The 26,118-nt window shown below is 33.1% G+C and overlaps 2 protein-coding genes across 3 annotated transcripts in view; one reads left to right on the forward strand and one right to left on the reverse strand.

Moving 5' to 3' along the window:
- The window catches only part of LOC124542964 (chondroitin sulfate proteoglycan 4), a 35,145-nt gene extending 19,251 nt beyond the window's left edge, over positions 1-15,894 (forward strand). Inside the window, exons 15-25 of the mRNA XM_047120927.1 lie at positions 79-1,284; positions 1,355-1,536; positions 2,073-2,226; positions 2,367-2,861; positions 3,809-4,004; positions 4,553-4,708; positions 5,353-7,211; positions 7,296-7,531; positions 7,947-8,097; positions 8,804-8,951; positions 9,729-15,894. Of these exons, the coding sequence (XP_046976883.1) occupies positions 79-1,284; positions 1,355-1,536; positions 2,073-2,226; positions 2,367-2,861; positions 3,809-4,004; positions 4,553-4,708; positions 5,353-7,211; positions 7,296-7,531; positions 7,947-8,097; positions 8,804-8,911 (4,743 nt within the window). The 3' untranslated portion in view covers positions 8,912-8,951; positions 9,729-15,894. The remainder of the gene's footprint in view (positions 1-78; positions 1,285-1,354; positions 1,537-2,072; positions 2,227-2,366; positions 2,862-3,808; positions 4,005-4,552; positions 4,709-5,352; positions 7,212-7,295; positions 7,532-7,946; positions 8,098-8,803; positions 8,952-9,728) is intronic.
- A 170-nt stretch (positions 15,895-16,064) lies between these two features.
- On the reverse strand, positions 16,065-25,257 carry LOC124542963 (alpha-tocopherol transfer protein-like). Of its 2 annotated transcripts, none has more exons than XM_047120926.1 (7): positions 25,138-25,257; positions 18,998-19,185; positions 18,506-18,665; positions 18,075-18,136; positions 17,001-17,194; positions 16,712-16,916; positions 16,065-16,585 (listed from the first exon to the last, which is right to left on the reverse strand). In XM_047120926.1, exons 2-7 carry the CDS (start codon positions 19,179-19,181, stop codon positions 16,377-16,379), a joined length of 1,014 nt encoding a protein of 337 aa, XP_046976882.1. In that variant the 5' UTR covers positions 19,182-19,185; positions 25,138-25,257; the 3' UTR covers positions 16,065-16,376. The 2 variants fall into 2 exon arrangements, with proteins under 2 accessions (XP_046976882.1, XP_046976881.1); XM_047120925.1 differs by having other exon boundaries at positions 18,998-19,188.
- Positions 25,258-26,118: the final 861 nt, after the last annotated feature.

The raw sequence follows: 26,118 nt of genomic DNA on the forward strand, positions 1-26,118 counted from the left end.
AATAATAATAATTCCAGTTATTTATGTGAAGAGTGTTCAATACATGGTAAAATACTAATATAATATATCTCTTGACAGTTTAAAGCTTCAGTTGGAACTGTACGAACGAATACGCTTTACGATTTTCGACTAACATTTATCAAACTCGAATTATATCAATCGACTAACGAGGAATTAGTATTAAATAACACGAGAGAAGCATTTATATCGTCACAACATCTCAGATTTAAGACGAAACCATTGTCATTGCCGGGCGACAGAATATTGTTTACAATTCTTAAACCGCCCAAATATGGCATTCTACATCTTTCGTCTGGAAAACATCATTTACAAATGCATAGTACATTTTCCCAACAAGATATAGATTCGGACCTACTATGGTACAGATTACACAGACGAGCTTATTCTCATATACAAGATGAGTTTACATTCGTAGTTGGAGCGACAGAATGCGATAACATAACTGGAGTTATGACAGTAAGACACGTGCCCGGTTCCTCAGTCTCTGATCACTTGTCTGGTCGAGTTCACACAACATTAGAAAGACTGCAAGTAATCGAAGGTTCTAGAATGGCCATACCAGCAACGCATCTCAATTTCCGAACTGATGTAGTCACAAATTTAGTCTTCAATATCACTCATATACCAAAACATGGAAAGATTGAAGTAATCAGTGATAATTTGAAAATCTTAAGGGATAATACGACTTACTTCACACTGCAAGAATTGAACACAGATAGAGTGTACTATGCCCACGATGATTCAGAAAGCAGGCAGGATTCGTTTCATTTTATGGCACTGAGTCCAGAACCGGAGGACTTTCAATACGTCGGAGTGTTTCATATAGATATTATATTGAAAAATGACAATAGCCCTGTGCGAGAAAACGAAAAAGTCTTTCACATAGTCCACGGTGGAGCGAGATTAATAACGGCTAGAGATTTGAGTTATACCGACGCGGACTTGGACACGAAGCCGTCAGATATAATTTATACGGTGCAGAGATTTACCAAAGATCCTCCGAATGGAGGTATATTCAGAGCGGATAATCCATCGGAACAAATAGCACAGTTCTCCCAAGACGATATTAACAAGAATCTCGTACTATTCAAACACCAAGGCAAAGAATATGGGAAAATGGCTTTTTGGATATCAGACGGATTATTCGACGTCAATGGAAATTTGGAGATACAAGCGTCCCCCCCTTTCATAAGAATGTATCCAACGAATGGTTCTATCGTTGAAAACGGTAAAGCGGTTGTTATCACCACAAGAGACATGCAGGTAAGTTATTATTTGTATGCTAATTATCTTTTTTATAAAATATGATAATTCAAAACGATATAACTTACAGGTTGATACAAATATGAATTGCCTGGAAGAAGACATACATTACGATGTGACTCAGGAACCGAAGCGTGGGTCTATAGAAGTGGGAGAGGGGCAGGGTGCGATCAGTTTTACGCAGCTTGATATCGCTGCGGCAAGAGTTTCGTATCGCCATAGGGAGCCGAAGACACCAACTGATGCATTTAGGTTTGTCTTTGATCTGTGCTATGATCACCGAATACCTGAATTAAGTTTAGCTTTTTGGTACCACAACAAACTTGATGTATTGTAACCCGCTAAATATTATCAGATTGTACTCATATCATTTATTCATTTATTTAGTATTTTAAAATATCGTAATTAAAAAACAGTGTAGTATTATTATATTGTTAAAAGTATTAATTTCGGGTCTTAATTTCTCTACACTCGTAGTAATTCTAAATTTTTTTTGACCCTAGCTAGTTTGAATGTAACGAAATAGTATTTTAGCCTAAATTACTCCTTATGAAATCCGCTGTCGCCAGTGAAAGTTCCGTCAAAATCGCTCTCGTCGTTCATGAGATTATCTGAACACACAGACAGACACACAGATGCACCATGTATATACATATGCATTTAGTAAAAAGTGGTTATTTTAAAATTATAAACATACACTCCAATTATATTATGTGAATTGTTATCATTGAATTTTATTTAAGAATAACAAATCATTTTTGTAAATCATATGTGTTTGTTTGTTCTAGATTTAAAGTGATGTGCTTAGAAGCGTGGGGTGAAGGCATATATCCTATTAAGATCTTCCCCTCCAGTTATTGGGAGTCGTTGAAGGTTTCTACTAATAAGCCACTTGTCGTTGAAGAGTCTACGAGTGTTAATATAACGAAAGATGTTCTTGAAGTGAGCATTTTGCATATTATATTATAATAAATATTATATTTATTTTAGCTATAGAATATTTAAAAAGACTATTTTCTTCAAATAAACCATGACTTAATGCATATTATTAATAAGCCATAACTTGTATACTTTGTGTTTAGGTAATGCATCTTCAAATTGAGCCATCAAATATAGTCTACCAAGTAACAGAAGGACCTTTCCATGGTTGGTTAGAAATCACCGCTACTCCAGGCACGATAGAAATGGAAAACTACAACGAAGAGCCAGTGCATACGAAAGTATTTGATCAGTCTATAATAAACGCCAATAGACTAGTTTACGTGCAGTCGGGAGTTAATCGAACGAGAGATAGGATAAAAATGGACGTCACAAACGGCATAGTTTGGCTAAGAGACATAGAACTAACGGTGATAATAATACCGGAACATTTTTACGTAGTATCGTCGAACTTAACCGTGATCGAAGGGGAATCTGTAAGCGTTAAGCAAGATTTGTTTAAGATCGTCACGGAATACTACAGGGGAAAAGTTGTATCGTATAAAGTGATCCAGAAACCTAAATATGGTAAAATTGTAATGGCCGATCAGGATTTGACGTTACTGCCCGTACTCAAACTTAATTCTGGGAACATAATGGTAAGTTACTGCTTGTTTAACCTGTGATAAATATATTTTCATGCTGTTTACACACATGTTTATGTATATATTTGCGTTTACGCATGTTGCGCATATTACCGAAAACATGCGCAAACGCAAGTATTATACTTATTGTATAGTAGAATACTTTAATCGATATATTACTAGTTTTGACGACCTCTGTGGTCGAGTGGCGTGTACACCGGTTTTCATGGGTAGCCCACTCCGAGGTCCCGGGTTCGATTCCCGGCCGAGTCGATGTAGATTATTATTAATTTTCTATGTTGTCTTGGGTATGGGTGTTTGTGGTACCGTCGTTACTTCTGATTTCCCATAACATAAGTGCTTTGGCTACTTACATTGGGATCAGAGTAATGTATGTGATGTTGTCTCATATTTATTTATAGTTTAAAATTGTATATATATGGTATATGCAATGACTGAATTGTACCGGTCTAATTACATTGTATTTAATGTGAATTGTCCACTTTGTGAAATCCGTATTATGTGTCTGGTCTAACTGGTCTTGACTATGAAGACGTTATTAAATACACGAAAATACGTAGGGAATTTTACATATTTACTATCTTGCTGTTAAAACCTAAGGCGTTGTTTTAATGAAGTAAACCCAAGTCGCGTAATATTCTCAAAATTAAGGATTTTTTTTTATTTTTTATAATATTATAATAATTTATTAACATAAGAATTTAACAACATTAAATGCTTAAATATATATATACAAATATGAACTAAAACTAGTTACTGTATAAATCTTGACTGCGTGGAATGGTGGCAAGAAAGCTAGCAGCATTTCCCCATTGAATCGCAATTCCGATCCTCTGGGCAAAAAACGAACCAATTAAGAATTAATATTAATAATAATGTTGACCACATCTGTGAACTGATTTTTCTCTCAACATATGTATATGCAATCATTAAAATTTCAGTATGTTAATGACGGTTCTGAAGAATCATCTGATTCGATTAAACTCGTCGCCATTACGGAAGGAGGGAAGGAAAGTGAGCCGTTCTATGTGCGGATCAATATTGTTCCGGTGAATGATGAACCGCCCATCGTAGCGGCAAATACTGGACTTTGTGTTTGGGAAGGTGGCACTTTTGTTTTTACAAGGAACGAATTATGTAAGTTTAATAATAATATGCTCTTAATATTAATCATTATTACATTGTATATAAAGTCGTTTACCCCGCTGTCTGTCCTATGTATGTTTATGTATATAGAATTACGCAACGGAATTTGTTTCGTTTTTTTTTAATATTGATTCGAGAAGAAGGTTTTTGTATAAAACGCATGGATAATATTGTAAAGAAATACTGAATTAGAATGTTGTCATAAATAAAAAAAATCTCTTGTAATTTCTGTATCAGCATTGCATTGACAACCTGTGGTCGACCGTGTGGTACCCCGAGGTTCGGGTTTCGATTCCCGACCGAGTTGATATAAATTCATTAGTTTTCTATGTTGTCTTGTGTCTGGGTGTTTGTGGTACCGTCGTTACTTCTGATTTTCCATTACACAAGTTCTTTAGCTACTTAAATTGGGATCAGAGTAATGTATGTGACGTTGTCCAAATGTTTATATTTATTTATATTGCAACCGTGCGTTGACGGGGCGGGTGGTTAGTTGTTTATAAATTAAAATTGACATTTTTTTTATTTTTTTTACGCAGATGTAAACGACATAGATACTCCACTTGCCAATGTGACGATCATAGTAGTTGACATCGTGTCCGGCTATATTGCTCTGAAAGGAGATTTGGAAAATCCTGTTGACCATTTCACACAAGCAGACATTGATAATAGACAAGTCATTTTCGTTCATAAAAGTAAGTGAAGTAACATTATGTGTATAGATTTCGAATTGCTACGAAACACTAAAGCTTTTTTTTTAAAGTGACGAAAGTAAATCATGTAAAAATACAAAAAATATTGTCGTTCTAAATTAAATATGAAATATTAAAAAGATAGTATACTCATAAAAAATATATATTTATTAAGTTATAGTAAACAGTTAAGATTTATTAAGTTATAGTAAAGAGTCGAGATGGCCCAGTGGTTAGAACGCGTGCATCTTAACCGATGATTACGGGTTCAAACCCAGGCAAGCACCGCTGTTTCATGTGCTTAATTTGTCTTTATAATTCATCTCGTGCTCAGCGGTGAAGGAAAACATCGTGAGGAAACCTGCACGTGACAAATTTCATTGAAATTCTGCCACATGTGTATTCCACCAATCCGCATTGGTACAGCGTGGTGGAATATGTTCCAAACCTTCTCCTCAAAGGGAGAGGAGGCCTTTAGCCCAGCAGTGGGAATTTACAGGCTGTTATTGTTGTTGTTGTTGTAAACAGTTGATTCATTTTCATAGTACGTATTAAACTGTACGTATAAAACGAAGCTAACGAAAACAATACATCATTGTAAATGACCAACACCAGGAATAAAATATAAATAAATTTCTTATTTCCAGATGGCTCAAAAGGCAAAATGATATTCAATGTCACCGACGGCCTCCACGAATTAGCTAAAATAACGTTTCTAATAACAACAAAGTCTGTGTCCTTGAAGCTAATAAGGAAACACACCTTACGAGTATTCCCCTTGATGAGAGAGCCTCTTAATAATTACCATCTTATGTCCAAATGCTCAGACCTGACGAGAAATATAGTATATAAAATCGAAAGAGCTCCAGCGCTGGGTCGACTTGTAATGTTGAACGGGGAAAATCATCATCGATCTATCAAACAGTTCACCCAACAGGATATTAACAACACACTTGTATATTATGAGCATACACATCCCTTCTCTGATCTTTATACAAACGATTCATTCATATTCACCGTGGAAGCTGCATTGGCGAAACCTATTGTTGATCAAATTTTCAATATCGATGTATCGGTCTCGTCAGGCGGTCTTGCTAAATACGTCTACATTCCAATAACGAAGGTTCAAGAGGGAGATAAAGTTCCTCTACGAGTAAATGTCACAAATGTGATAAGTTATTTGGAAACTCAAGCGGGAGTAAGACAACCCCAACTCGAAGCACAGTGGTCACAGCCATCTCACGGTGAACTAAAGCCGTACTTGTCATCGCTGACACAGACACAGTTGGAAAGTGGTGTCGTGACTTATGAACACGACGACTCTGATTCAATTCAGGATAAAATCGATATGGCTCTTTACTTGCTCCCTGATTATGTCCTGCTTTGTAATGTTACTATTCCTATTCATATAATACCAGTAAATGATCAGCCGTTTAGACTTTTGACGGATTCGCCACAAATACAAGTAGTCCAGGGCGAGAATTATACATTAACAAAGAACGATTTGCTTACGGAAGATGCTGACACAGGACCTTCTGGCATATTATACGACATAATTAGTGGTCCAACACAAGGAAGACTCGTGATGTTTGATAAAAATCACACAATAGATGAAGCCCAATCGATTAACAAATTTACTCAAGAGGATATAAACAATGGAAGGATTATATACGAACATTCGGGTTTACTCCAAACCGCTACATTCTATTTCCGTGTATGGGATGGTCAGTTCAAACCAACTTATACAGTTTTTACTATAGACGTTATACCTGTCATACTCAACGCTACGTCCTTACATCCTATATATCTCCAGCAAGGATCTAATGTGGCTTCTGTGACTACGGATCAGATATATGTCGAAACGAATGCTAAGACGCACAAAGTGTGGTATAATATAACAAGACAACCAGTTCACGGCATGGTATATCTTGGAAGAAATCCTGTAACGTACTTCTCGCATAAAGACTTGATGGACAAAGTTGTAATTTATATGCAAAATGATATGACAGTTGCAAACGATAGTTTCGACCTCGTCGCCTATGTGCACAACAGTAATTCCACTTTACCATTTAAAATAGAAGTTATCGTTCAACCTCTGATGACCTTAGGAGATCTGAAGGTAGATGGGGATAAAGCTAAGTTAACTCTACGGAACTTAGATGCGACTGAGCTGGCTAAACTAACCGCTAGTGATCCAGTTTATACAATTATACGCAAACCTAAATATGGTACTATTAAGAAAATTATAAGGAGTTCCGGTGAAAAGACAAGTGCTCGAGAAAGGGAGGTGGCTTATTTTACCCATGAAGATGTTAAAGCTGGTGTGATATATTTTGTGACGAAGAAGAAAATAAATGAACTGAATGGAATAGAAGACAACTTCAAATTTCTACTAGCTGCTACAATATTCCAGCCTGCCGGTGGTAACGTGAAGATTTTTATGGGAAGCCGACAGAAGAAAAATCTACCTGGACCAAACGATCCGGAGAGCCATGAGGGTGTACCGGTAAGACTTTTTAACGTTGTTTATATTTGTATATATCATTAATGATGTTTTTATTTTTATGTCATTTTATATATTCTTTTCCAGGTTACAAATGGCGAATCATCTTACTATATGATGATTTTAATGGCGTTACTCGGTGTTGCTCTAGCCATCATAGTAATATTTGGGTTGATAAAATGCCGGCGATATCTCATGAGAGATCAAAACGCGTTAGTCAAAATACATGGACAAAGCCAGGGGGCCGTGGCTCCCATACCATTGCCGAGACCACCTGATCATTTAATGCCTTCACCCACACAGGCGACACCGCCTATTAAAAGGTACATCTATTAATCGTATTATAAAATAAATATCTATCGCATATAATCGACTAAAATGTACCGTTAGCGTAATATTTACCAGTTAAATATTTTTATCTTTAATGTTTATTAGTTTATAAACATGCATGGAATATATAATCATTATAATCTGTATATAAGTACATTAGATGTACATGATGCGCCTGTCCAAGTTAATTTATGTAATTTTATTTGTATTTTTTTGCTGTCTGTACTCATGACCGTCACATTCATAGACATTAATACCGATACTAATTTAAAAACGAGTGCTGCCTTCTCAAATAATTAGTTTTATACACAATATATAAAAAAATTGAATTACTACACCAAAAAAAGATAAAAGTTAATGGTGTTCATGATTGTTAGTAAACGCTTTATATTATACTCATTTTTTCAGGTATGTGTCATCAGAACAATCGGTCCACACTGGCACCAGTACTCCGTTACCGTCGGGAGGTAGTGTGGCGTGTAAGGTGACGCCACTGGCCGATGCCGGTATACCTGACCTCAATGCGAGGTATCCCTACGGCGCTGAAGATCATACCGACGTAAGCCAGCCTCCATATATGTATATTATCTTATTTGACGTTTCGACTCTCTTACTACAAAAACTACCCTACTACTCTCTTAGTAGATCGCTCTTAATAGTCTTACTTGATTCTCTTAATAGATCTCGATCAATCTATTTTTGTAGCAAATAGAATAAGAATATATTTATTGACTTTCCGGTTGGAATTGGTTTTAGAAATGTATTACCGTTACGTTAAATTTTTCTCTCTTGACTCTTAAGGGTCAACAGGCCGATTAACTTAGAGTATTATACGCATATTTTCTTATGTACATTGTAGATATATCTTGTTGGCTACTGATGTCAACTTACTTTTATATTAGTATGGAATTTATTTCTTCTGTTTTTAGGAGTATAGAAAGTGTAATTATAATTTATTATACAATTAATGAGTTTATGATCGATAGCACACCTTGGGAATGAAACGATCGCCTCCTGGCTATTTCATCTCATATTAAATTGTTTATTTATATAATACATGAGACAAACAAAAATTAAAAAAAAACCCGTTGAGTTTCTTTCGCCGGTTCTTCTCAGGTCAGGGTATTTTCTTTTCCGAACCGGTGGTAGTATTTCAACTGACCATCAATAAGAAAAAGTGTAATGCTTCTATATTGAATAAAGTTATTTGAGTTTGAGTAAACAGATAAAATCTCTGAAATTGTAGTTAATTAATGTATTTATAGGCGGAGGACTGGAGTAGTTACGAAGCGAGTGAGTCTGCGTACCCAGTCCGTGTTCCGGGCGTCGCTCCGACGAACCCGATGCTCAGACGCAATCAGTATTGGGTCTGACCCGCGGACACCTATACCCTGCCGAGGGTACCAAGACAAGGTGCATACATACCTACTGTTATACAGTATACACTATTAAAGAGTTAATAAAAATGTACTATCATAATAATAGGGTTTTTATTTAATGAAAAATTAATTATTAAATCATTATAAATTAATAAATGAATATGACATGAGACAACATCACATACGTTACTCTGATCCCAATGTAAGTAGCTGAAGCACTTGTGTTATGGAAATCAGAAGTAACGACGGTACCACAAGCACCCAGACCCAAGACAACATAGAAAACTAATGGTAATCTACATCGACTCGGCCGGGAATCGAACCCGGGACCTCAGAGTGGCGTACCCATGAAAACCGGTGTACACACCACTCGACCATGGAGGGCGTCATTATATTTTATGTTCTTATTAGAAACATTTCTGGGCAAGACATCGTTTAACCCTTGAATCCAATTAGTAATGTTTTATATTTTTTGATCAATATTCAAATTTTTTAATTATTAAAATAATAACGAATGTAAAATATTGAAATAAAACTAGTTATAACGGATTTGAATCGCGTATATTAATTATTTTTGACATCCCGACGTTTCGAGCACTTTACAGCGTTCGTGGTCACGGCTAGACTAAGGTGGCATTTGTCTATTTGAGGATCAAAATAAATATTATTTACAAATACCGCGAACGATTTCTCAATTGGTATCTTGAGTAACGTTCCTGAACATGCTCTGGATAAACCGTTATAACTAGTTTTATTTCAATGTGTAATAGTCGCGAAAATTTAAGACAACAGAATTTAAAATATTTTCCAGTGACCCTAACGACCCATGACAACTGTGTGACGCTGAACCGAAGGCCGCAGAGACGCGGCATCGATCTAGTTCCTACACCCTTCTTACTAAGCAACTACAAGGTCAACAAGTACGCCAGTTGCGAGGTCACTCTATAGAATATTACACGTAAGTTTGAAACGAAACTTGCAATATGTGTACGAAATTTCTAATCTAATTTATATAAAATTAAAAGAAAACGAAAAAAAAAAGTGTATGATTTTTTCATACTGGCTGACATATTACGTTAGTAATGTTAAGTCGATAAGTAAATCTGAGTATAAATTAGATTGGAATTATATTAAAATTTCTTCACAACGATGATGAAAGATTATGGGCCCGATTTTACTAAAGTTTTAATGAAAAAGATAACTGCAACTGTTCATGAGTTATGTATCTGAGAATTTGTATAGTTATTAAGACGACGATGTCTCGTTTGTTTGATGATAGATAATGTAATTGTAAAAGTGCGTTTCCACTGAAATAGTTGGCAATTTCTGTGCTCGTAACGTTTTTCTATCTTTAAACTGTCAATTTAATATCTATATTTTGTCGTACTTGGTATACGAGCTATACGCGAATCCTTTGACGTCTCAACCCTTTCTTACAATTGTTGTGTTTGTTCTCACAAAAGTTTTGTATCATGCGTAATAACACAAAACTTGCCAATTCCCCTCTTGTGGAGACAACGTAACCCGTAATGTCTCAATCGCGATGAACGGTTACACATAATATACAACGAACAACTAACTTCCTCGAAAACACCAAATTTAATAGCTACGATAGTGAAACAATATTTGTTGTTGATGTTAAATGTCTATATTACGATAGAACATTTGTAAATAAATAGTAATGTCTTGTGATTTTAATAATTCACCTGTCCATTGGTCTTGCCGAGCGTTGTCCACTTATATAACTAATCCCAAGGGAAGGTATTGATTAATTATGATAATCATTTCGATTTCTAATTGATGTAATTAATTACTAAGCTTGGCATGACCGATGGTCACACACTATGCTTATAAAATAGAATATTCATTGATATGATATGGTTTTATTATTTGTGACACTGTCGACAGTGTAATACATGAAATCGACTGTATGAATACTGTGGCAATAGAAAGTATTTTAATATAATTATAAATTACATGTAACTACATATATTAGTACTTAAAATCCGTCACCGAGTGTACTTAATTTTCTTTTCACGTTCTTGGATGTCGTATAATTATTGGACTACATCAAAAAGTATAATACGACACAAATTAGATGTAGCATCGGAAAATGCAATGGAATGAAAGTAAAACCGATTACTGCCGATTTACACGACCAATAGAAATAGCTCCCTATTTCCATTCGACGCTATTCGTCGCTATAGATTCACGCGTCAGAGAAAGCAAGTGCATGTATCGACGCGCCAAATTGACGAATATATTAGGTCATATGATATTAAAGGTTATTTACGTTTGTGCAAATTCAATCATTTTCGCGTGAGAAATAAATATTGATAATTTGGGATAGCGTACTCAATTCGGATGTGATCGGTTTTACGAATTTTGCCGATGGGACATCTAAGTTGTGTCGTACTATAAGTCCGTTGATTTGTGTGTGTATGATAGTTACAATTGAACGTTTAAAAAATAAACCATCTTCAAAATATACATAATTGCTGAGCCAAATACTTATATAAATCTGAATAACAATGAAAATACGATAACAGGCTCAAAATTATCTTGTGTTCTTTCACATTTTCATTCCGGATAAGCATTTCGTACAGAATATTAATGTATTATATAAGTAAGTAACTTGACACTTTTAAGATTAACTGTAATCAAATTATGTCATTTAAAGCTTGATCCTAAAAGTATCTTAATTTAATTCACTACAATTTACACTGTAGTTAAAACTTCAAGCGACAAAAGTAAATTTGATCAGAATAAAAAAAATTGTCACAACGATTATTTATGTATGCCATAAAAACAATATTTTTATTCAACTGGAGGCATAATTACAAACTATATGTAACAAAATAAGATACTAAGATCACTTAATGAACAATCAAAACATAAACTCCAACTAAAGAGGTCTTTCAAAATATTACATAATTAGATTAACCTTCGATTTTCTTACTTCCATTATTTTGATTTTTTAAGGAAATCTGAGACACTGCCTTATTTGGATACACTGGTACCAAAGCTGGCGAAGTTTAACCAATAGGGCTTTTGCAATCACCCATGAAAAAATCTCTTTTGTAACACATTTCAAGAGTTTTGTCCAAGTATTCTCTACAACCTCGGGGCAAATTCTAAATCGCAACACATAATAACATACACCTACAAAATAGAACCATGTCATTGTAAAAAAATTCTACCAATGTGCCTCGTACTCTATCTAGATCCAGAAGAAATATACTTATCGTATAACGGAGTACACAGCTCGAATTATATAACATATATCATACCGCACCGGGCATTCCTTCCTTTACCCTTTCGACGTCCACGAAGATTTCTGTGATCTTTTCTACCCTATCTGTTACTACTTTTCTTCCTCCCGGTCACTGTCTGCTGGTAGGAAACTTTTTCATCATTAGTATCCAAGTATTATTTTAATATAATTACTTTGCATTGTCGCGGTATTTTTGTTCATTGCTTGATGTTATAGTTTTTGCAATCACTATGTCCTATATATAGAATATAGCTTGTTGCTTATTTCATTTTCACTCCTAAACGAAAAATATTTTCAGGTAATCTTGTTGCTTTTTTTTTAATTTGTCTTAACGATTGTTGACAAGATATTTAATTTTAAAAAGCTAAACAAATTTCATAAATATTTTGGGCGATAACGCTTTCATTGCTAACAATTAATCTTAAAAGTGAGGTTATAACGCCATTTACCCAAAAATGTGTTTGGACATTTTTACTCATCTATTTACGACAACGTGCAAATGTGCGTGCATCCGTTCCCTGTTTTTTGTTGGCGGATTAATTTTTAAGTAAACCAAATCTATTATAAGAATAGAAATGATGCCAAATGCCAAAACGAATCATGCCAACGTTAGTGCCAAAGTTATGTAAATAATTTCAAACGTGTCAGCCATTTTATATCGATAGTTTTATAATAATTTTTAATTCGCTAAACATGCTAGTGATGATATAGTTTAATATTTCTATAGGAGACAGTTATTAATAACGATTATTATATTTTAATATCTAATTGATAATAATGTTACATTTATGTATAGTGTCTAAATATTGTTGTAGGTACGATTAAACATAAATAGTAGGTTTGTATTGAAGTAGGAAATATTTAGAAGGTTTTTTTTTTAATTATTTTACATAGAGTTGCGATATATATGTTATAATGTAATGTTGTAACGATTACTTGTTTTAAATAAATTTTACTTGGTATTATATTTGTAAGCAACATCTCCGGAATGCATATTTTGTTTATTGATGTTACTGTATTCATTTACATGATTAATCATCTATCTATATGTAAGTATATAGTACCGATTCTGTTGTACACAATCTTTTAAAGTAATATACTACGTACGGGCTAAGAGTATTGCTATCTCTATCTAATGTGTGTGTTTGTAAAGGACGACAAGATTCTTAATATCTTATCAATTTTATTTAGTTCAGTAATTGTGTACAGGAAAATCCGTATTGATATCTTGTCTCATAATGAATTTTGTAAACGAACCTCAACGACAATCATAGCAATATTAACAGATTCTAACTTAATTATAAGGAATTGATTAACGGTGGATGGGGGTCCGGTACGGTCAAGTAACACATGTATTGCACTTACAATGTTTGTTACCTCATGACAAATCTCAATTACAATACCTGGTAGGCTATTCTGAAAGAATTACCTCGAAACTCGCCTCAGAATCTTGAATGTCACGTGATATACCATACGCTTATCACTGTAAAGCGTTTGGCAATATTTCACGAGTGAGATGCGAAGTTATTCCTTACAGAATCGTGAAGCTGGCGCGTTTTTCTCATCATTCGATTCCGAAATCACCGTTATGGACCCTCATGCTAGTATTGTAAGAAAATAAATACAAGGCTAGTTAATATGATGAAAAGACATTGATCAAAAAAAAAATCATATGTTATAATGTAATGTAAATTCTTCTGGTAATTGTAACGCTTTATAACCAATGTTTTCATGTCCAGAGTCCTGTTGTGAAAAGTACATGCGATAATAGCCTTTATTATTACGTGAGAATAGTTTATAATTGTATCAAAGACTTAGCGGAATCACTGGATAGATATTAGACAAATACTAATCATTCTCTCTACGATGAAGTGCCTAGTTGTTAGAGCCGCGATGTGTAATATAATGTTTGTAATTGATGGTTATTTATATAAGTACAAACATTCGGTCCGTAAATTCAATACATGCCTTTAATACGCTTTATAAACGATACGTTGCAAGATGACAAAGTGTACGTTTGACTTTTTAAATTTATGTCATACATTTGTAATAATTGCTAGTGTAACGTAATAGGTCGATTTTAAATTAACATTCGATTCAGTTTCAATTAATTATAGAGCAGTATGTAATCGTGACATTATGTAATTTATAATTTATACGATTCGTATAATTGTAGATGAATTTTTCCAATTCTATCAGTATTTGTAAATTTCAAATTGAATAGTTTAGATATTGTGACGTGATTGCCGATTGTTTCGCTTAATTTAAAAATCGAAGAGCTTTAAATGTACTTATTGTTCGTTACTTAACTACTAATGTATTGATTGCATGCCATTTTATACGGTTTTACGAGTACCCATAGTATATTATGTTTCATTATATTAGAATGATATAGTTAAAGTACTGAGATTCATATTCAATAGAATATTTACTAAATAGTTTTATGAATATATTTAATTTGAAATGTTTAAAATGATGAATTATAAATTTAGGATTCCGTGATACATTACTCAGTCGAAAGTTGAATTCTATAAGACGAACTTACATTTGGGTGAAAATCTCTGGATTATAACTCATTGGTCCCAAAAGTTTTTTGTCTAATAAACATTTTGGAAGGAATATTAACTTAATAAAAAATTCACCTTATAACATTTAGTCTTTGAATTTTCTATAGAAAATCTAAAGTCGATTCATAGAATTCAGCTTACACGAATACCTAAAATAAGTAACTCGATACTTACGTTCGGCAAAGCGGGTCCTTACTGTCAGTTGTGGTAATCGAACTAGTGTATAAAAGAGATGCTTCTTCGTAGAGTTTGTACTGTATTTGATAGATGCTCCCGTACCTTTTGTACGAACTCAAAAATCAATAGATAAACGGCGAGTACCGCGTAGATTTCTTGTTGGGATATGAAATTTTGATTTAGAGTTTCACTGTTGGTATTACTTTTAAGAAAAAGTTCCTAATTATGCCAAAATTAAGGAGGTTTATGTTTAATAAGTCCTTGAAAAGTAATCACTGCATTACTAGAGTCCGTAACCCATCTCAGGCCTTAATTAGTAGTTTAAGTAATCTTTTTGATATCGACTTCATGTTGTAATCCATTTCATACGACGTTTATTCGACGTAGAATATAGCTCAAACAATGATAATTATATGTAATTACGATAATTGTAATGTTAGAATAGTGTCAATCGATTATTCGTAATGATTAAATCTCCGTTGGAACGAACGTTTGGTAATTGAGGTGTCTGTGTGGCGGGTATTTAATCACATGCGAATTTTCGCCAGTGCCCGCAGGCTCTTGTTATGGAATGTAGAGGTAAGAAGTATACGAGTCTTCGCGCAAAAACGTTACTAACGAAATTGATGAGTTATAAACTCAACAACCAACGCCAACAACACTATCATTACAGATTATTGCCTCAAAAATGCCCAATAATTTTAATAAAGTACCTCTTGGGTTTAACTTCTTTTTCTCTATTTCTATCTCACTCGACAGATGTCTCTGACGTTAGTCATGTTAATTTGATACAAATGGAGGGAAATGCTTCTTATCTCTACTTTCCATAGTTCTTATAGTATTTTCTACATAAGACTGGTTAATGATCGCATTATTGACGTTAATAATGGTCTCTAGTAATGTGGTGGTCAGACATATTGTTTTAGTGCCTGATACAGTATTGTGAAATGCCAAAACTTCCGACATTACAAATTTGAAACTGTGACATGGCGTTTGCGGTGTTGATCGAATCCGCTTCACACCAGTTAGGTAGATAAAGAGTTTTTAATAAATAACTTTGAAATAATAAAACCCATCTTTTATTTCTTACTTTTCTCCTTTAATCATCCGAGTAAACTGAGGTTGTCACTTCCCATTGTTTATATCACAAATTCCTATTTAAGATTTCTTACAAACAAGTTATCAGCTATTCTTATAATGTTATTATTCAGTTCATTTAAAATGCATTAACAAAATTGTCAAATATTATCAAAAGTCAATGATGTTTTAGAATATGTAGTTTGTACATAAATATATATGTATAATAAATTGATATATTCGTAATACTGAAGATATTAGTGTATCCATACTTAAATAAACACCTATTTATTTATCTCTTATGTTACCCTTGCTCTATTATTTAACTTATGTCTAATTTAAGAACTAATTTGTATTAAGTAATTCAGTCCACTTCAAGTTTTCTAAAGTTTCCGGTAAGACCCCGCATAGCGTCACCAACTGCGTCCGTGCCTGCGCAGGTATTCGCGCCACTCCGTAGAGCAGAGATAGCGCCCTCACGCGCCGCTTCGCTGTACATTTCTAAACGAACCGCCATTTTGTCGTTCAGTAACAAGATATCGCGTTTTTCAGCCATCTCTATTTTCCACAACTCTGAAAGTCAAAAAAATTTAACATTAACAATGCACAAAGTGTACGTAAATATGTAATCCCAAAAAAAATCTTAGTAAATATATATTTTAGAATAGAATAGAAATAAATATTAGAGAAACAACTGACCGATCATTTCCTTCATCGGCATGACGCCGCCGTACTCCTTGGGCAATAGCTTCTTATCAATCTCGACATCGTCTATAGCGGTGTACAACTTCACACGTTTCCTGATTTTCTCAGAGATCAGACCCATACCGAAATCCAGCGCAAACTTAATAGTCGGATGGACATTTACGCCGTATATCTCCTTGTGTCTCAATGGAATAGTGCGCTGAAATTTAAAAAAGGTTTTAAGCAAACTATTTGATTTTATAAGCTCTACTTACAATATACCCGATGTACATTACGCTATTACCTCGCCATTCTTCACAATCCTCACGGCTTCTTTCGGAGTGAAAAGTGTCATATGAGGGAAGCTGACTCCCGAACCGTCGGCATAGTGTACAAGTCCTCGCACCTGGGTTTCTTCGTCCTCCATCAAAGTTTCGTAACAGATGGCCATAACCCGGCACATATCCTGGTTTGTGTATTTGTAAGGGTCGAATACACCTAAAAAAATATTTAAATTGTTGAAACATAGCAAACCAATTGAGCTCAAGGACAGATAATAGTCATGGAATTGTCCACATACTGACTCCAACATCAAATTTTATTTTTGGTAGGTACCCAATGATAGTGATCAACATTAATTTAAGAAATTTGATATCGGTATGCAAACTAGAAGTACATTAAACAAGAATTCCTATATTTGTTTACAATTTCATATTGAATTATCTTTTAATATAAGAACATAAAAAGGTAACATTCTCAAATAAAACCAAATAGACATAAGTAAAAAAATTAAGTGGTCACCGTAGAAAGCCGAGCTTTGTTGTAAAAAACGTACAAAAGTGTAGATTACGTATTTAAGTACCCAACGTAATGTTATAACGGCTACAACACGAATGTTTTTAGAATTGTGTATTCCAATTATATTTAAATCAAACGTGATTATTTATTACATCACAAAAAAAACTGTAAGTACTTTAACGTAAATTTATTTTAACGACACTCGAAATAATGAAATTTTAAGCGCAGTAAATACGGACCTCGATTTTTATATGGATGAACTAACGTCTAACAACACCAGCCTGTAAATTCCCACTGCTGGGCTAAAGACCTCTCCTTATGAGGAGAAGGTTTGGAACATATTCCACCACGCTGTTCCAATGCACATGCAGGTTTCCTCACGATGTTTTCCTTCACCGCTACGCACGAGATGAATTATAAAGACAAATTAAGCACATGAATCAGCCGTGCTTGCTTGGGTTTGAACCCGCAATCATCGGTTAAGATGCACGCGTTCTAACCATGGGCCATCTCGACTCACGAACTAACGTCTAATGTCTAAAAACGAATACAAAAAAAACTTGTAAATAAAACTACATACCTGGCCTATAAATTACAACGCGACGCCCAAGTTTGTCTTTGAACGGGCTCACAAATATGTACCTGAAATAATAACTCCAATTAATAAAAAAATGCTATGGAATCGTGTTTAATTAACCATTCGGTTACGGTACCGTATTAAGGTAAGTATACGTTATAAGGTAAGTATAGGATATAATTAAAAAATATCGTTAACATCAGATTTTTTATGCCTTTAATTACGTGAGCTATGAACATAAATTGATTAATTAATCATTTTAAATTATAGGGGCAACGAGGCAGACTTGGCTGGCGTAAATTTAGTAGTATTATAAATTTTCCTTGTTTATAAAGCATACATTGGAGTATTCCTGCATGAACAGTTCTTACTGTATTATTAATAAAGGTATATCATATCTAAGATACAAAGATAGAAATTCGAAATATAAGTACCCTAAGTTGATGATTTCGGTCATAACGGGCAGAGTGTAGTCCAGCTGGTTGAAGGCGATACCCCAGGACTGTCTGAGGAGTATGTAGCGTTCAATCGCCTCTTGGGCCATTGGGACGCTGAATTTCTTAGCGCGTAAATAACGAAGCAGAAAGTTTGCATCTGAAAATATATTCTAAAGTTAATAGAAAATAGTGGAGGACCTTTTTTTGTTTCAAAGTGCCATCAAACCCACACATTCTTCATGGATTTGCTTACATTGACCAAATACTCCATGACTATTGTGATTTTGTACCTCTAGTACAAGTTCACATCAAAAATACAGGAATCGAACCTGCGACCTTGTTAGGTCGGACAAATATTGGATGAACTGACACTGATATTAGAAAAGCTTAATCTTTAGGTAATATTCCATGAATGAATATTATTGTAGTCCAAGAGGTGAATATGAACGATGAATTGTCCATAAATAAATAGTTTCAATTTTCTCTTACCCATTCTGATTGCGGAAAACTTAGGGTTCTGCTCCATCCAGCTTCTCAGCGCCTGGAGTGCTTGAGACCTAGCGTTTTCAGTCTCTCTTAATTGCTCCTCAGCTATCGCCTGAGTCTCCGCTGATAGAGGACACTTATATTCCTCAGCGGGGGTCAAGTGGCGTTTCGATAATCTTCGTGACATTTTGCTGCTAGAAGTACAAAAAAGAAAATCGTTTAAGGAATCTTTATAAAGCAATACGACGACAAACAAAAAGTAATAAACAAAATCAAAATTATAACGAGCCCTGATCCTCTTTTTTTGATATCTTGAATCTTTTTGAATTCGGAATAGAAGTAGATTCGCAATCTACGAGAGAATAAACGACTAAACGCATTTCTTCTACATATGAAGATTGTTTGTCATAATTGATTCATCACACACAATCCGTGCGATGAATTCCAAAAAATAGTTTTTCATGTAACAAATGCTATTAGGGCAATATAAAGGCTTATACTTTTAAGGCACGAGGATCATTTCGAGAGCCAGGCTTTATATACTTTCCGTTGAACACAACGTTAGCGTCATTTAAAATACAAGTGGTGCCACCTAGGACCTAACGGGTAATACTGGAACTATAATTATACATCTAGACAAGCATGTTAGGGGATGAAAATCCGCGTTTCAGGTCCAATATTACTAGCGCCATCTCAATTTTGCGATTTTTTATACTAGCAACATCTGGTACAGATAGAGGGCAGGATGGAATATTTAGGAGTATTTTTATTTGTCTTAATTAAAAGTACTTTTCCTTGTGTCTATTTTGCTCTGATATAATTTCCTTAACTATGCCTCATTGGTGGCATTAATATTACCTACAGAAATTATAATTTCGCAAAACTCTACGATTGAATTCGACCTAATACGAATCGAACAGTCAGTATATAGGAAGTTGAATGTATACGTTTCCACAACATGCTCCCAGAAAATGTGTGTGTTTCATTATCTAATTCATGATATATGTAATATTAGTTATATGTCTAAAATAAAATATCTTATCTTATGAACATTACATAATTAATTAGTTTTAAGTGACTTAGGTAATTGTCTTTTGAAAAAGTTCTTGAAAGGTGTTTTTTAAATTTGAGATAAAAAAACGTCCTCATCTCGGTTCTTCTTTGTTCGCTTCTTAGGTCAGACGTGTTTATTTCCAAACCGGTGTTAGATTTTTGACAGTCAATAGGAGAATGTTACGCTTTTATTATTTGTGTTGTTGTTACTTATATTATATCCGCAAGATGCGGTTTTACTTTACATAAAAGCTTCTGAAATCGTGTCTTTTTTTGTTTCATAATAAATATTAAATTCGTAATCACGATATATCGACTTTTCATTTAGAATTATTAAATAATAACCTATCGATATATTGAAAAACGTTGACATCAAAACGTGTTTTCACAAGCAAGCAAGCTGTAACCTTTAAACATTACACACCTAGTTGCCCTCTCAACTCGCCTCAGCACCCGTCTTCCAAGACATCCGTAATAGATAATGTTTCTTTAAAATTTCACAAGTGACTTGCAAGATATTTATTTACTCTTACACCTGTGTACTGTGTAGCAAGCGCCAAGTAATATCAGATTTACAAACTTCGCCCACTGTCTCACGCAACATTGGGTAACTTACGGCTACATTCAATGCTTGAGCAATATTATAATTTTTCGTAGTTACATAAGCTTCGATATTCGGACCCCACTCTTGAGATAGCGATTGCGATGGCAAATAATTGGATCGAACTGAATGGGTCATATCAACTAAAAGGCGACTACAATTGTTGTGCTGTCTCTTTCCCGCGCGTTAAGTATTTAAGCTTTGTCCAATTGGGTTTCAGTCACGCTTTTCGAACTTGTTTTATGACCCGATAATAAATTTATTTGAATGTTTATCAATGATAAACTGGATTGAATCAACAGTTCATTTCTATTTAGAATGTTTATTACATTCGAAAATCTTTCTCTCTAGCATAGATTAAGTAGTTGCATACATAAGTGCCTGTACCAATTGAGAGTCCATAATTCATCGATCATCAATCAAAGTGCATTATTATTGATTACTTTCTATCTCAATTCCTAATAAACCGCAGATTTGTAATAAGCAATAACGCAATAATTTCAAACTAAACACGGCTTCAAAGATATACCAATATGTTATAAATTAATTTGTCAATATTAAGTCATTTTAGTAATAAGAAACTCCTATAAATATTTATCATTATAGTTATTAATAAAAGCTGTTGATGTATGCACTTTAAATATTATTAGCAATTTTAGTCATTCACTATAGTTCATAGTTAATTAATTACATATAAAAATTATATGACAAATACTTTTATATGAATCAAATGAATCAATTATTTTCAATGATAAAGTTTATGGTTACGATTTATCTATGATAAGAGTACTAGAAGTTCTGAGAACTGAACAATTAAGTAGCAATAGAAAATTTAATTATCTCGCGTGATTATGATATTTATTATAAAATGAGCGTAAAACATTCCAGAGCTTTTATTATTTTGGTCCAAATACCTCTGCTACTGTAAAGTTTGATATAAATGTGTGTGAAAGGCTTCCATGATAAATACTTTATTGTCAAAACGTCAAAAATATTATGCATCATGATTAGGTCAACTTCTTGTAAATATATCGAAAATTGAGACGCAATGTATTTTTTTCACGAAATATTTATAAATATATGATTTATTAAATTATATGTATGTGTAAATTATTTGTGGCACCTTTTCTTCCAATTACACAAAATTTATGAAAAAAAGAGGATTTTTTCAATAATCGGTTTATAAAGTTAAAAGAAGATGCATAATTAAGGATCAATTAAAATAATCATCAGACTGATTATGAAAACGATGTATTTTTATTAATTAAGTTAATATATACAACAAATAACATGCCATTAGACACGCCCCTTTAATTGTGTGACTACCAACACAATGCTAACATGAATATTATCTTTTTTATATACTTTATAATGATATGTCCAAATTTCGTCTATTTTTATAATTTAAAGAAATTAGTAATTAGTTTATTGATACTTTTTTAAATTTATTTCGATTATTAGAATGACAATGAAACTATGAAAATATATATAATATTATTATACCATTTAAAAAGAACAAATTTTTATATCAAATCAATATACATTAACTTAGAATTATGAACTATGTAGATTATATAAGTTATCAATTTCCCGACATCTCAAAGTAACCAAGCGCCGTCTTCATAGTGTGCTATTTTCAACCGACTTCCAAAAGGAGGAGGTTATCAATTCGTCTGTATTTTTTTTTTTTTTTTTTATGTTTGTTACCTCATAACTTTTCACTGGGTGGACCGATTTTGATAATTTTTTTTTTGTTTGAAAGGTAGTGCTTCCCGTGGGGTCCCATTTTTTTTATTTTTTTTTCCGATGATGGTATCCATGTGAAAACGACATAAGTCTTAAATTTGCATTAGGTATATGCGCGACAAATAGGTGAATAACTGAAAATCACGTTAACCAATTTTGATAATTCTTTTTTTATTATAAAATATATACTTCAAGGGTAATTTGGTGAAAGTTTGGTAAGGTTCTGAGCACAGGATCCATGACAAAGTAACGGAACGGAAGGGAACGGAACAATTCTGAGGAGCACGTTAGCGATACTCGGTCGAATCTTTTATTTATAGGTTATTTGGATATTTGAGTCACCTTCCGTAATGTGGTTATGTTTATGTAATTATCATAGTCGAATATTATAATCAACTAGCTACCCACCCCGGGTTCGCACGGGTGCAATACTGATACTAAATATACTACAGAATTTGTTTATATACGACATCACATCGCAAACTTCTAAAATTATCAGTGTTTCTTTACTATGTTGTTCATTTATTATATACACAAACCTTCCCCTTGAATCACACTATCTTTTAAAAAAAACCACATCAAAATCCGTTGCGTAGATTTAAAGATATAGGGACAGAGAAAGCGACTTTGTTTTATACTATGTAGTGATGGAACTCCTATACGGCTCGCAGTTAGGGTGCGATATGGGGCAGAATTTCTTACTATCTTTAATCAAATTTTGTGTATGTGATGTGATGTCATATGATGTACGAAATATAGTTGGTCTTTTTCAAAGTTTTTTTGCTGAGTTCGATTACAGCTCTTTCGAGGGATCCTTGTAGTTTACGCCGCGTGACGTATTAAATCCGCATTTTCGAAAGTCTATTTTTGCTTTATTCGCAAGTTTCCTTTGAAATTGTCCTCGAAGTAGTTTCTGACTCATATAAACGGAACGCTTAATCTATCCATATTAAAAAAAATTAGTTAGTCAACATCAGCTTCACTTAAAATCAAAAAATAAATAAAATTTTAACAAAAAGAAAAACCGACTTCAAACAAAACACTATTTTAAAACAAATGAATATGCACGAAAAAGTAATAAAAATAATTACGTATTCAACATATTTTTTAGTCTTCCTAAGTTAAATGAAATGAAAAATATTAGACTACTTAAAAGTCGATTAACGATTATATCATGTAGTTATAATTATTGTTATATTTGGAGTCGGTGTCAGCCAATAAAACCCTACAGTATATCTATCAAAAAACAATACGAGAATACTTTAACAAATATGTTTTTTACAAATTACCTTTTACACAATAATATACTGGATCAATCAAGGGGCTCGTATCGCTTCTTTCTTTTGATTGTTGGGGCAAGGGCACCGTGGCTGACACCGGCTCCAAATATACCAATAATTATAACTACATGATATAATCGTTAATCGACTTTTAAGTAGTCTAATATTTTTCATTTCATTTAACTTAGGAAGACTAAAAAATATGTTGAATACGTAATTATTTTTATTACTTTTTCGTGCATATTCATTTGTTTTAAAATAGTGTTTTGTTTGAAGTCGGTTTTTCTTTTTGTTAAAATTTTATTTATCAAGCTACACGTGAAATCTTTCGCCAATTTTAAAACGTCGTATAGCATGTCCAAACTGCATAAAGATTGGTATTTTTTTACTTTGACTTGTCTATAAAATAAATATAAAGAGGACGCAGACTTTTTCAAATACATTTTGTTAATCAATAAATCGGAGAAATAGGTTTCCTTTTATTTTCATATATGTATATCTACATAATTTATAAAAACGTTGCTTTCCAACAGCTATGGTTAGACCTTTTAAACTACGCAACGGATTTTGATGCGGTTTTCATTACCTAATAAACGAAGTGATTCAAGAGAAACGGTTAATTAAAGTGGAGGAAAGGTAAGAGTTTCAACATTTTTAGCCGGAAAAAGCTTTTTTTTTCTTATGTTTATTGTTCTATCGAAAACTTGTATATTATTTTACCCGTATAAAGGTACCCCGTTGCTAGTTTTATATAGATTATATTATAAATTGTTTATTACTTTTGCTATGTTAAATGATCGCCATTGTACGTTTAGTTAAGCTATAATATATACATATAAGCACATAGAACTCGATAGTTGTTATAAAAGTAAATGAAATCTTACCGCTTCATTAAAAGTTTTTTTTTAAATTGTTCTTCAAAATTTTTTGTTTTTCAAAATTACGTTTTATAGACACAAAATACGATATTTATTAAGTTTGGTGTTTATCACACTTACTGTTCTAATTAAGTCAAATTACTAGTTAGTTTAGTGATTGAAACTGAACCATAATATTGAAAATTTAAGAAAAAAATTATATGGATTTGTATGTTTCGAACTTATTTATTATTAACAACAAGTTCATCAATACTACTTAAAATAAAATAAGTAATCAAATAATAGAAAAAAAATTATCAAACAGAGCATAAAACCGAGTAAGAACCAAGAGTTGTAAGAACCAAGAAGAAACCATCTCGGCCTAAAATATGTTTAAGATATCCAAAATAAGTAGTTTTTTAAAGTAACCAATTTTAAAATAATAAAAAAAACACTATAAATTATGTAAAGTCGCTAAGCCGTAAATATTGCATTATTTTTAAAAGTGGTTCGCATAGCTATAAAATTGTCTAATAATAAACTTTTATGAAGTATAAATTCTTTTATTGTTCAATCACCAACAATAAAAAGTTTTAAAAAACTTACTTGTCAAAAATCCCGCCAAAATTTAACGCAAGTTGTCAATCTGACGTCTACACTAAACAACACACCGGCTCGTACTGGCCACTTGTGAAATGGTTCACGTGCTTTTGCTCCTCGATGATGGAGTAGCTCTGAAGCCTCTCAGATATTACAGTAAGAAGTTAAGACACAGCTGGTGAATGGCTCAGAGATTGACAACATTTTGTAAAATACGAATCGTAACTTGTTAAACGTGTTGCAATTCCTGCTTAGACTATACAAAGTTACTTAAAATCGATTCAAAATAACTAATTATTATTCAATATATGAAAGTGAATATTTTTTTTAACTTTTTTAGATTGTTTGTAACCAGAACTAAAGATTTATACAAAATAGATTCTCTGACCAGAGACGGTCATCTGGGAAGAAATAATTTTAATTTTATCTCTATGACTTGATCCTCAAATATAGGTAATTTTGAAAATATTGTGAAGAAGTGCTTTTAAATATTTTAGTCATCACTATTTTAAGCCGTAAAAAAATTATGTGTGATTAGTTCGATGACCTTTACATTCATTTCATTAGAAAATAATAGCAATAACAGTATATTTGCAATTTTCCTCATTTATTTTCAACGCTTTAATTATTTAATTTTTAAAAATTGGTGAAAACAATGTACCTATAAGTATCTATTATGGTTCATAGAGCGTTTTCGGTAAAAATATTTTTAAACACGCATACTAAGCTGTTCGAACGTTAGCTTGATTTGTCTATAAAATGAGGACGAATTTAATTTGCTATGGTAAAATAAGAATTTTTCCCAAAATAATTTGTTCTATGAGAGTAGGAGAGTTTTTAAATTAAGAAGAATCATTTTCTCGCTTGCTTTAATTAAACATCGTATGTTAAACGAAAAGAGATCAAAGAAGAAGTTAACTAACGACACTAATAAAGCAAAAACGTAGGCCTAACGAAGAAAATCAAAGGTTTGACATAACTGAATTT

Source organism: Vanessa cardui, chromosome Z (genome assembly GCF_905220365.1).
Source record: "Vanessa cardui chromosome Z, ilVanCard2.1, whole genome shotgun sequence".
Taxonomy (NCBI): domain Eukaryota; kingdom Metazoa; phylum Arthropoda; class Insecta; order Lepidoptera; family Nymphalidae; genus Vanessa; species Vanessa cardui.